Genomic DNA, 13449 nt, shown 5'->3' with positions numbered 1-13449 from the left:
ATGTTTGCAAAGGCAGGAACTGGTCAATGCATTGCATTTGATTTTTTAAAAAAATCTTTTTAAAGAAAAGTGAGATCACATGTTCAAGGAAAAGGGAGAATCAAGAGAGTCAAGTCTCTCTAGAATCCCTGAATATTATTTTTAAAAAGTAACAGATGTTAGATTGTACCTCAAATCTGAAAAAGTGCTACCAAGTCCAAGAGAATACAGTAACAGTTTGTTATGATAAATATGAGTTATCATGTCAGAGATGACATTAGAGTTAAGAAATTTCCCTCAAAGAATAACAAAACTCTTGTCCAAATGGAAAATAGCGCAACTGAGGGGAAAAAAGAACACAACCTTTAACAACAAAAAGATAATAAAAGATACACGAAAGATATCAACGAGTATATACCAAATAACATTAAGGTAAACAATTAAAAATCTTTAAATATATAATCAAAGCAGGAAACTAGCTACAAAAATGGTTTGAGCCTTGGGCAGAGTCACTAAATCTGGTCAAAGAAATTGCAGAGAAGCCCAATTAATTCTATGCACTGGTCTTTACTGGGCAGGACACTCAGGGATCAGTTTGCTTTTTCAGGCACACGGGGTAACAAAGGAGAAAGTTTTAGTCTTGGGTGACAAAAATAGATGGTATCTACCTCAAAGCCTCTTAAAACGCAATCTTCCTAAAATTTACAGCTTTTCCTCAGGGACTGGGAAATGGGCAATGTAATTATAATTTTAAAATTATAATTTTAAAAAGAGACTGAAAGGGGATATAGGACATTATAGACCAGCTATTTTGAGTAAATCACTGGGAAGTATTATTAAAATTATCAAGCATCTAGAACAAATTTTGTTGAAGAATTACCAACTGCAAGGGCAAAATCTTGTTGCAGTATCTAGACTTTTCTGACAGCATTAACAGGCATGATCCAATATATTATACTTGAACTTTCAAAAATTGTTTTAGAGTTCCTCACCTCAAGACAACTGAGCAATCATGGGATAACAGAAGAGGGAGGAAGGATTATGATTAAAAGTGTAATGTGCACATTAGACAAAAAAGGATGGAGCAAATTGGAGTATAACACTTGCAAACATATTCTACATTACTTTCAAGATCAGCTGAAATACTAGCTGCAAGGTAGCAAGAATGAAAGAAAGCTATTTTAGCTATCCAGGACTAGCTAGGCCTTTGGCCCAATGCAGCAGTGATCTTATGCCTGTAAAGAGCAGACATGCTCAACTTCCACTTTTCCCAACAAAAGCTTTCCAAATATTGCTGCCAAGTTGATTTATTTCCCTCCGAGAGAAGGGAAAACCTATTCAATATATGGCGGCCAACTCTAATTTAAATCCAATTGTTCATTTTTGTTCTGGCTATGCTCATGTTTTAGAGTGTGAACCCTGGCATGTCACTCCAAGGCTAAGTATATATTGGTTATAAATTTAGACATGAAATATTCCCAATCTCCACAGATATCTTTGGCTCATCACTCCTCCTCACCTCCAGCCTAAAAAAAATAAGTTCTACTTCAGAGTCAAAGTGATCGTCATTCTATAAGTCTAAAAAATATAGTTTTGTATCAAATGGTGTACAGGATTTGTCTTTAGTTGAATGCTACATAGATGTCTTCAGAATGTACATAGGCAAGAACTGAAGCACTGATTGTTAACAACCAAAGAAAATTGTGAAAGCATACCAAAGATTCAAGCGCAAAAGCAAGAAACAAGAAGTTTGGGTGGGTTGTGCACATGTTGGTGTTTTAAGAGGTTAACGAGAGATGCTCCGTATACATGAATATCACACATAATTAATGTTTGTTCTTCATCTCCAACCATATACTACAACAGCAGCCTCAGTCGGAGGAAACACTTTTAATTAATTCATTTTTCTCATAAATGAAAGGAGTTCACACAATTCAGTTGCAAGTGTTACAACACAGGGCTTTAATATCCACTTTAGGAGCAAAAATCAGGCATAATATTGCAGATTGGCTTTTTTCTTGGCCTGCACTTCCAAAATTCCTTCCATGTAATCTTCATGGGTAAGCTCCGTTGCTCCATGCCGAAGGGCAATCATCCCCTAACCCAAGAAAGCAAGGGGGGGGGGAGAAAGCATTCAGCAAAAGTGCAATATAGCTAACTTAACAAACCACAACTCCAATGTTAGACACAGCCTCCGTAGTTTAGCAGTTAGGAAAAAACTGACTTCCAAAGGAAACTGGCTAAACCTACTTACCGCTTCCACGCACACAGCCTTGCACTGTGCACCATTGAAGTCATCTGTGCATCGCGCCAGCTCTTCATAATTCACATCAGGGCTGCACAGAAAGGAGTTCAATTTTTTTAAACAAAAAACTCCATGGGAAGGATGTAAAACTTCATGCTGAACATAATCCAAATGGTACAATCCATATAAACCATACCAATTTGCTCTATTTCATTCTGCATACTCTATTCTCATTTTCCTAGACACAGGGAAGGATAAGAAATTAAGACCTGACCTAACCATTGAAAATAATATTTAACTTCTGCTGTGGCACCTCGGGTTTCATTAGCTATAACTCACACAAACTACCTTCACAGTCATAAGGATTAGGAACTTGCTTTTCACAAAATAGCTAAGATTCTAAAATAGTGTAATGGTTTTTAGTTAATAGCATATTCTGGGCAACTACTTAATTATGGCATGCACTGAGTAAAAATGATTCCATAATTCAAAGTTCAGCCAACATCATTCAAATTACTTTCTCTTTCTGTTTAATACCTGACATTCATTTTGCGTGAATGGATCTGCATAATCCTGGCTCTGGCCTCTTCATTGGGCATTGGGAATTCAATCTTGCGGTCTAGCCGTCCTGAACGGAGTAAAGCAGGATCTAGGATATCAACACGGTTGGTTGCAGCAATCACCTGGATAAACGACATCACTTTGTAGTTGTGCAAACACAGATTCTATATCCCAAGATTATTAAATTACTGTAATAGGTTTGGGCAGTCCATAGCTTGCGTGTAGCCCCCAGGTCAGTTACTGATATGGTACAGGTTTTCACTTCAAAAAAGCCCCCTCTTTACCAAAAAAGGTCAATATTCTAGCCCTGTTCATTCTGCACTTCAGAGGCTAATAAAAATATTTTAAAAATAATGAATCAAAGCCATTAAAAAACTTGAGCTCTATCACCAGTCTGATTTCTAAAGCTTACTCTATATCTGCTTACAAATACTATTTCGCTACAGAACTGCTTCACATATTAACGAAGGGGCAAAAAGTTACCTTGACTTGTGTGTTGGGTTGAAACCCATCAAGCTGATTAAGCAATTCCAACATGGTCCTCTGTACTTCACGATCCCCAGCTTTTTCACTGTCAAATCTGATGGGAAAAGCAAACTTTTCTTTTTTAATTACCCATTTTCTGTAGGAATCTTCTTTCTACCTTTTGATGTGTGTGTGTGTGTATATGTGTGTGTGTACAGATTTAATTAAAACATTACTTTGATGAAATAATAATCAATGAAAAATCATTCTCCTATGGTCTCACTGCCCATATGCTTAGCATACCATGTTATTATGTAAATATTGTTTCTTCCTATACCAGCATTAATGGACCAACTGAGTCAGAGGATTTAATCTATTATGCTTTCCATGCTATGAGCTAGCTGAGGTCACAGAGTTTTGTCTTTTAGTTGCCATCCACTGGGCCAAATACAGTTAATTTTGCATAATGTTGCCAATACAGTGGTACCTCGAGATACGAATGCCTCTACTAACGAACTTTTCAGGTTACGACCAGCTCCAGCCGCAAAAATTTACCTCGATGTGCGAACTCCGCCTCGGGGTACGGTCATTTTTCGGCCTGACACGTGGTCCGCGGCCGTTTTCCCGCCCTGCCGCGCGGCGCCCGGCTATTTTCCTGCCCCGCGGCGCCCGGCTGTTTTCCCGCCCCACCGCGCGGCGCCCGGCTGTTTTCCCGCCCCGCCGCGCGGCGCCCGGCCATTTTCCCGCCCCTGACACGTGGTCCACGGACACCAGAACGGATTAACGGTAATTACATTGAAGCTTATGGGAAAATTTGCTTTGGGGTGCGACCAAATTCGGAGGGCGGAACGGATTAACCAGATTTACATTGAACCCTATGGGGAAATTTGCATTGGGTTACGACCAACTCGGGATACACCCAGAGTCACGGAACGGATTAAGTTCGTATCCCGAGGTACCACTGTATATCTTTAGAATTATGCTTGGCAACCATAAGAAAAAAAAAAGTTTTAAAAAAGTATTTATTTATTTATTCATCGTATTTATATAGCCGCCCATCTCACATAAAGTGACTCTTTATTGCCTTCTTCCACCTTAAAAGAGATGTTACAAGGAGCCATGTACTGTATCTAGATTTCAGTGTAGAGTCATTGCTGTAGAACAGAGGGCAAAATGCAATGACTCTTAATTGCTTGTCCCTTTCTGTATCTTGCTGTTCCACCCTAGAACATTAAAACATAACAAATTTGAAGAGAGCAGGAAAGACCAACAACCAATAAAATCAAATTTAAAAAGAGATACTACTAGCAGATAAAAGCAGCTTAAAACCCATGTGACAGATCCCTGCAGTGAAAAGCCAAGAAAAAAGAGCTAAAGAAACTTCTCAAGATAAAATTGATTTGGCCCTCTCTCATGTAGCCTTATCTCAGCCATTATCAGGACAAACAGAAAAAAATACATTAAGAAGCATGCAGAAAACTAAGCCTTTTCAAATATCTCGGAACCAGATATTAAGAATGTTCAAAAGTATCCATCAGCACTTCATTTTGTGCCTAGAAATGGGCTAGAAGCCAAAAGAGTCTTTATAAAGCAGCTACTATAAAATAGGAATCGCACACTCCCAGGGACAACCATCCACCAGAAACCTGGCTAACAATTCTGGACAAACTGAAATCTATAGAGCCTTACCAAAGTGTGTCCCACATGTATGACACTGCAGCTTTCTAGCCTATGAAGCATACAACTCCAAGGCTGGATCTGGCTTACCCAGGAGCAGATACACCTGGTGTTTAAGACAGAATTGTGCAAAAACACACCTCGCCTCAGCAACCACCTAAGCAAACCAGAAATAAGATGGGATCTAAGAGAACTTCCAAGCTATAAGCTTGATTATTAAGGAGGAAAAATATTCTTTGATTAGCTGTTTTCCTGAGCACCAGCATTCTTTGATTTAGACATGTCCGAATTATGCATTATAAGACTCATTTCTTTAAAAAATAAATTTGCATGGGTTTAGAGATATGTATCTACTGCTAATTTGCTATATCTATATACTACTAAAACTCTCATGTCTGTTTATAACCGTTAACTGGGCAAAATGGTGCGTTGTAGGCCAACAATTTTTGAACCAAGGTACCTCAAATGGGCTAACTTAATGCATCCAAAATCCAGGACCGCTGACTGCCGTGGGATTGAAATTTGGCAAATTTTATAAAACATTTTATGACATACAAATTATCATAAAACATTTTATGACATAATACAAAATGTCATAAAACATTTCCAGTGGTTAGCTCCTGACTGTACTATACAGTTCAATATGAATGACATGGGCTATTTTCAAGGCAGATACATCTCTGAATATCTCCCTGAATTTTTAAGAACTTTTCCAGTGAAGGCAGTGCATTAGAAGCTCTGCCATTGTTGAAGGCATTGAGGAATCTGGAAAGGAAGTATCTCTGAAACAATGACCCCACTGGTCACGGGTTGTCTAGTTATTTATTTACTAAATTTATATGGTGCCCATCTCCCCCAGAGGGTGACTCTGGGCAGCTTACAATTAAAATCCAAAACAATAAAAACAATAAAAATATACATATCCATATTAAAATAACTAATAACAATTCTGTATTAGTTATATACTAATAATGAACTCATTGTCCGTGCGTGACTCCAAAATGATGGAACTTGCACAAGAGAATATACTAGCAGGCTAGCAGAAACCCTAAGGATTGCAGAAGAAGAATATGAATTGAAGGGAAAGAAGCTAAGTGAGAAAGAATTCCAAAAGCATCCCAAGGAGGTTTGAACATGTTCAAAGCCACAGAACACTGACTGATTAAAAATGAAGATGGCAGTAATGGAATGGACTGTCTCTTAATGGATCATAACACGTGGCTATTCAATAGGCGCACTCCACACTGCAGGACTTTACTGCAAACCTCACATTGCATTTCCTAAACAAAGAACCTCCCAGTTATTACCCAGTCCTACTATTGTAGCACCCAGCAAATAGCACACATAATCCTCTAAAAATTGTTCCTTACCACATGCTAGTTCTAGGTTAGACCAAAAAATATGTACAATATATATTCTTGAAGAGTTGGGGTCATACTAATTAAGAACCAATCTCCAAAGGAACACCATTGCCATACTTGGAATAAGAATGCTGACTTTAACTCAGAACTTGTAGACTGAGAATCCAGCTCTTACCTCTTTGTGCCAATGGCATCAAGTTCATCAATAAAGATGATAGAAGGTGCTTTCTCCTTGGCCAACGCAAAGGCATCTCGGACCAACTTCGCTCCATCACCAATAAACATCTGCACCAATTGTGGACCAGCTAGCTTCAAGAAAGTAGCCTAAAAAACAGGCAAGAGAAAAGAAATGTGCATACTCTGTATGCTGTGCCATAGTGTAGTACTCCAGTCAACCACAGAAGTGGTATTAAAGATAGTATTTTGCAATCTAGAATGACAGAATGTAGGAGCAATTTAGTTCAGCACCATGTTCAATGTGGGAATCATTAAATCACAGGTGGCCATGAAAACTTAAGGCAAGAAGGGAGTCTACCACTGTTCTAAGCAAATCTTTCCATTGCTTAATATATTTAACTATAAAGAAATTCCTCTTAATATTCTCAGGTTGGTTCTTGTCTTGCTCTCAATTCAAACAGGCCATTTCTTTTGGCACATGCCTTTTGTTGACTGCTAACACATTTCTCCTTACTCTTCTCTTCTGCAAGTAATCATGCCCAGTTCCTTTAATCACTTCTCATGGAGCTTGGTTTCTAGGCTCCTTACTATCTTGGTATCTCTCCTCTAAACCCACTTCAGCTTCTCCATATCCGTTTTAAAGTGTTGGAGACCAAAGTCCAAGAGAAGCCTAACCAGTGCAGAAAATAAATTTTCACAGACCACAACAGAGCTATTAGAAATCTATCAAAGAAACAGAATTGTGTAAATATTAAATTAAAAATTAGGGAATGGGCTCCTTGTCAGTATAATCTCTTTCATAAGAAAAGGTCGAGGCATTGCCTAAATTCTGAGAAGCCATCAACAAGTACATCAGTCTTACCTTTGTCTGTGCAGCACATGCTCTGGCCAAGAGAGTCTTTCCTGTTCCTGGAGGTCCATACATGAGCACCCCTTTAGGAGGTTGGATACCCAGGTTTTCAAATTTCTCTTTATGATTCATTGGCAGAACAATAGCTTCTACCAGCTGTAAACACAAAAAGAGGTAAATGAAACCATCTACTTAACTGCTGAATCCTCACTGGCTCAATAATCTTGAATCCAGGACAGGTTAACATTTATAAAAGCACCTAAAATGTTTTCAATGCTGTGTACACATTAAGCCAAAGAAATGGAATTAGTAACATCTCATTACCTCTTGGATTTGTTTATCTAGCCCTCCAATATCACTGTACTGTTCTGTAGGTCTCTCATCCACTTCCATGGCTTTCACCCTGGAGTCATATTCTGTAGGCAAGGTTTCCAGAATCAGGTAGGAGTCTTTGTTCACTCCCTGCAAAAAGAAATCCACAAAATGGCTCTTTTTAATTCTACCTCTCCCCCATTTTTCTCAAACCCAACTCATGCAGTTATTGGAGGGTGGAGGAGAGAAATCTTCCTCTACTATTATTATAAATGAAATGGATTCACTGCATAGTAACATGAAAAAGCAGAGGAGGAAAAAAAAAAGAGGACAGAATACATTATTCTCAGTAGCTTAGGATAAATTAAATTTGCCCTTAAAGCTATTATTTCAGAAAATTAAATGTGATGAGCACTGCTGTATCAATTTAATTTATTCTATTAAAATGAGAAAGAAGAGGTAAGCTTTTTGTTATTTTAAGGCACTAAACAGCTCTGAGATGGAGAAAAGCAATAGTGGTAGATGGTGACAATGCAGAATAGTAATTTAAACTACAGCAGAAATTAAATATGTCAAGATTCAGATTTAGAGAAAATAAGTTATAGATCATTCAAACAATATTAGGCTCTTCTTCTGTTAAAGAACCATAAGCATTTGTAATCTGAATTCATTTATCTGCCACAGTCAAAACTACTGATCAGCATAAAATGCTTCCCAACCACATTGCAAGAGAGGTCTACTAAGGACTAAATAAATACTGCATAGTCGTAAGGATTAACTGTAATAACAACCAAATTTACAAATATTGTAGAAGTCATGGGAAAGTTGGGATTATCTATGGAGTTGCTTTGTTTTTCTAAAAAAACAAACAAAATATGTTTGGTTATTCATTCTTACATAGCATAGTAACTACTCACCACTAGATCTCCAGGCTTTAGCTTTTCAGCATCAACTAACCCAATCACCGGCAGAAAGTAAGTCTGTTGAATAAAAGGCAACAAAAATGTTCTCAGCTTGACCTAAACTTTATCAGAATTGTTCACATACCTCATATTGTGAACTATCAGTGATTTTTACTTTAGATGTAGAATGTCCCAGGTTCAAATTGCAGATACTTGTTAAGAACAAAACAGCTTATCTTAATTACAGTATTTATTTCAACTTGCATACTGTGCCTTTTTATGCAAAGAGGCACACAAGGATTAAAATATATTCTACATCTAACATACAATCTTAAAACCATGACAGAAACCAAAGCAGAAGAACATTTCAGTTTAAACCCTCAATCAGAAAAATGCCTGAATTCACACATTTTAAACACATCCTTGAGTGGGAACATGAAAAAGGTAGGCTCTTAGCAGGCTGCACCATGATCCTGACCAGCCTTCTCCAAGCTGGACATCCTTTAGAACAACTTCAGAATTCCCAAGCATGGCCATTATTGAGAAATCTAGAAGCTGAAGAGGAGGACGCGGTGGCGCAGCAGCTTAATGACGCTGAAAGTTGCCGGCCAGAAATGGTCGACGCTTCAGCGGTTCGAGTCCAGCCTTCGCGTTAGCAGGGTGAGCTCCTGTTTCCTCCCCAGTTCCTGTAACCCAACAGTTCGAAAACTCACGTGAGTACTCTCACTCCGATGGGAGGAAATAAATGGGTACTCTCACTCCGGTGGGAGGAAAAATGCTGGTGTGGCGCCTTGCAAAAAAGGAGTCGGGAGCAGTTGCCGGTAAGCGTGAAAAAAACTGTGCGCGCCCGAAAAGGGTGCGAAGCAACGGAAACCCTGCCTCCTGCGCTCGCCAGCTGGGCTCTGCCCTAGGAAGGAGGCTCTGGCAAACCACTTCTGAAACAATTGCCTTGAAAACTGCAAGGACTCGTCCAAGCAGTCACTGCAGAGTCGGTAATGACTGAGCGCAGATTAAAAAAAAAAAAAAAAAGAAGCTGAAGTCTGCATTTCTGGAGGCATCCAGTTGAAAAAATGAATTTTGATTTTGATGGACCATACAGGTTCATCACTTAACCATTTTTCCCATGTTCAAGAAGTTATATTCAATACTAGGCATCTTTGGTGAGAAGGATGTCAAACAGCACACATTGTTGAAAGCCACTGCCAAGTGGAATAGTCAATACTGAGCTGAATCTTACTCAGTATAAGGCAACTTCATACATTTATATAATTAAAAGCACTTTGTTATCATGCTGCTTTCACCTGTCGAGTAGAGGTTTTGATGACAGCGCACTTGCCCTTTCTTTGTGAATCAAGGTCAATATTTGCTCCATCTTCTTCCTGGTCATTGGGATCAACATCCAGCAGCTAAAGATGCAAATAGATCATCAGTCACACAGCTGTATTGGTCAAGTATATAATGCGATCACAACATGTATTCCTATCTTATAGTTATATACAGCAGTAAAATATGGCACTGGGTATTAGTCAGTGCTAATGCAAGAGTCCTTCTGCAAGGCCTTCAGAATGTTACAGACCCACCACTCAAAAAGTGACAGCTATCTTTTGCTGAGGGAAGCAGGCACCTCACAGTAATAAGTGGATAAATAAACTATAAATAAGTAATAAAATAATCTAGTTATCATTACATATTCTAGCTGGTGTGATCAGGCACTAGATTGCTTATCTTAGCCTAAGAAGCACATTATAGTAGTAATCCTGTTTCCTCCTCAAAGGGGAACACTTACAGAATCAACTTCACCTATATCAGCCTACCTGTACTATAAAATATGCAATGGAAACTTTTGCCTATCTCTGAAAACAGCCATGTTAGCAAGATAGAAGGAAATTAATTTGACTCATGTATCTGCAACTTATTATCAATTGTCATCCCATGAAACACCTCAAGAATCATCTCTCCCAACTTTTTCTTCTTCCTTTTTTAAAAACAGGATTCCTGATTATTTGATTGTAATCACTGTTTTGCGTGGACTATTCCTTATATTGTCATCCTAATTTTAATAATCCTGATGTTTATCACTATACTGTATTTACCATATGACCTGCTTGAAGAATATTTTATCCTAAAAAAGAATGCCTAAAAATATTTGAAACAAATAAGGATGACCAAGGAATAATCACAAATCATTTAGCTATTAATACTACCCCACTGAATCAAAGAGTTCTCAGAATAATTGATAATACAGTAATAACAAATTAGGAACAATTTAAAAACAGAAAAATACCTATGCATACTGCTGTTTTTGCCAAAAAAAAGTGGATTTATCTGTGCACTTGCCTTTCCCTCTATCACAGGGAAACATAAACAGCACAGATTTATTCATGTCTACTCTGAAATAAGGCTCGTTATATCCTTTCACAAGTGTGTTTTGGATTGCAGCTGAGAAATCATATCAAGAAAGAATATCAAGTCAGATTATTAAAAAGTGACCTCTTCTTTTAACTGGACCAAGTTATAATAAACTCGTCTTTGCCTACCCCATTTCCTATTCTTTTCTGGAGGGAATCCACTCACACAAACATTATAAATACTCATAGATATTATAGGCTATATATTTTACTATAAGAAACATACCTCTATGACATTGGACACAAGATATGGCAGAGTTTTATTCACTTTGATCTTTTCGCTGTTTTCTTTGATCTTGTCTTTCATTGCTTGTAGCTCATGAGTTACTCTCAGTACTTCACTCTTCATGATCTGAAAACCCAGAGCAATTATTTTTAAAAAATAGTCATTAGATTTACTTCCTGCAAATCTGGAAGAAGAGGCGTTGAAAATGGGGAAAAAGCTAGGAACTAAATGAACCGAAGAGAAAAGGAAACAGCAAAATTACTTAGTCTTAACAGAGGTAATCAGTTTTATAGAATACGCTTTCACAGGAAAAAATGAATCAACAATTATCTTAAGCATGTGGCGTAGCAAGCCCCTGTGAAAACTGCATGAGGAGCAGTATATGCCTATCATGCATTCATGTGATAATAAGGGAAATACAAAATAAAGGCCATTTTATTTCATACCCACAACACAAGTACAATGTTGTCTAAAGACAGGAGACACAGCTTGTGGGGACACACCAGAACAGGTCAATTTTCCATGAGCCAAATTAAGCTTTGTACCTGTTTGCTCAGTGAACAAATATAGAATTGGGTTGCAGGGCTGACTTTTAAACAGTAGATCACAGACTACACCAGAAAGGTGTAACTCATAATCCAGGCCTGCACAACATGTGGCCCACCAAACTGTCTTGTGAGGCCCGGCAGCACTTTTAAAAAAGTAATAAATCTGGTGCTGCCCTGAGAAATGTGCTGCTGAGTGCCTCCAAGCCTCACTGCCACCACCAGCTCTAGCACTCTGCCATTTCGCCAAACAGCTGACTGGCACACCAGGCATTCCTTTGCTATCAACAATTATTTTTCATTTATCAATGTGGCCCTTTCTCCTCTACAAGTTTTATAGGCCTGACATAATCCTAACACAGTTTTCCAGATCAAGAACTAGCACCAAGATTATAGAACATCTTTCCCACAGGAGCCCAGGTAAGTTGCCATAGAGCAGTACTGTATTTCTCAACCTTGGCAACGTAAGATGTGTGGACTTCAACTCCCAGAATTCCCCAGCCAGCATGCTGTCTGGGGAATTCTGGGAGTTGAGGTCCACACATCTTAAAGTTGCCAAGATTGAGAAACACTGCTCTATAGATTCAAGGGGGCCATTCAGCCTGTTTTTAAAACATTTGCTTTCCACCGCCAGCATTCTCTCTACAAAGGCAGGACAAAAGAAAGGCATGCTAAGTGTAGCCTTGCGGTGGGACAAAACTGAAACGCCCCCGAATCGCAAAGGCACCATACGATTTATAGACACCCTGGCAAGAAAGGAAACGTTAAGCCCAGGCCCCTAAGGGCGGGAACCTCAGCTAACCCTACCTTGATCTCACTATCCAGCAGGCGGGTACGCTGGACAATCTCTTCCGTGGACATCTTCAACACCTCCTCTCCGATGCCATCCTAGAGAGAAATACCCAGTCATGGCAAAAGGCAACACGGAGGCTCTGCCGACCGCGGCCCTCCCCAGCCAGGGCACTTCCTTAGGGAACTTCCGCAAGCCCCGGCCACACGGCTGATACTGCTACTGCTACTGCTACTACCGCCCACCGGTCCCTCATTCTCGGCACGAATACCGTCCCTGGCTTTACTTACCTCCGCCTCATCCCAGACTGACGCCATTTTTCCTCAAGAGAACACCTGACCTTTGCGTTCCAGGCAGCCGATTTCACACGCCGGACAAAAACCGCGTCAACGCCGCTCTTCTCTGCCGTGAAAACCAAACCTTTTCTGTGAGGCCCGTGACCACGTTGGCCCTCGCCGCCCTTTTCCTTAGTTAATTAGCTTGACCTAACTGTCGAATCTGCCAAGATAGGGAGGTTTTCCTGATCACGTGACCATGGCCAAATTTGCTGAGTGATGGCATTTTTCTCGGTTCCGCGGCGGTCATTCCGCCGCCATCTTAGTCAGGGGCAAGGGCGGAAGCTCGACTTGAGTCAGTAGAGATAAAAATACTGCAGAGTCACACATACCGATTTTCGTGGTGCACGGGAGAAAACAACATGCCCTAAGATCCATGTGAGCGGACCACGGGCATGACGATGCGCCTCCAGTGCGTTCTGCACTTTGAACCATTGTTCTCAATTTTTCAATTCCTTTTCCTTCCACAACCAAGTGAACGTTCATGAAATATATTTCTTTACGAAAAGAATTGGGAGGCTGTTGGCCAATTCATACGGTATTGGAAAAGGAACTCTACGGTTAATGTCTGTACTTCAGTGTACGCTTTCAGAGCACTCAGACCGCTTTTTCAAAC

General features: G+C 39.5%; 1 protein-coding gene across 1 annotated transcript; it reads right to left on the bottom strand.

Moving 5' to 3' along the window:
- Nucleotides 1-1854: 1854 nt before the first annotated feature.
- Nucleotides 1855-12973, bottom strand: PSMC3 (proteasome 26S subunit, ATPase 3). Its single transcript, XM_007431511.4, has 12 exons — nucleotides 12789-12973; nucleotides 12516-12596; nucleotides 11164-11289; nucleotides 9831-9935; nucleotides 8545-8607; nucleotides 7640-7777; nucleotides 7328-7471; nucleotides 6464-6612; nucleotides 3269-3365; nucleotides 2762-2907; nucleotides 2234-2315; nucleotides 1855-2077 (listed from the first exon to the last, which is right to left on the bottom strand). Exons 1-12 carry the CDS (start codon nucleotides 12813-12815, stop codon nucleotides 1967-1969), a joined length of 1269 nt encoding a protein of 422 aa, XP_007431573.1. The 5' UTR covers nucleotides 12816-12973; the 3' UTR covers nucleotides 1855-1966.
- Nucleotides 12974-13449: the final 476 nt, after the last annotated feature.

The sequence above is a fragment of the Python bivittatus genome, unplaced genomic scaffold (assembly GCF_059951505.1).
Source record: "Python bivittatus isolate LINGU-HERP-01145 unplaced genomic scaffold, Pbiv_v1 ctg000480_np1212, whole genome shotgun sequence".
In the NCBI taxonomy this organism is placed as follows: Eukaryota; Metazoa; Chordata; class Lepidosauria; order Squamata; family Pythonidae; genus Python; species Python bivittatus.
This window is presented reverse-complemented; position numbering and strand designations above follow the sequence as displayed.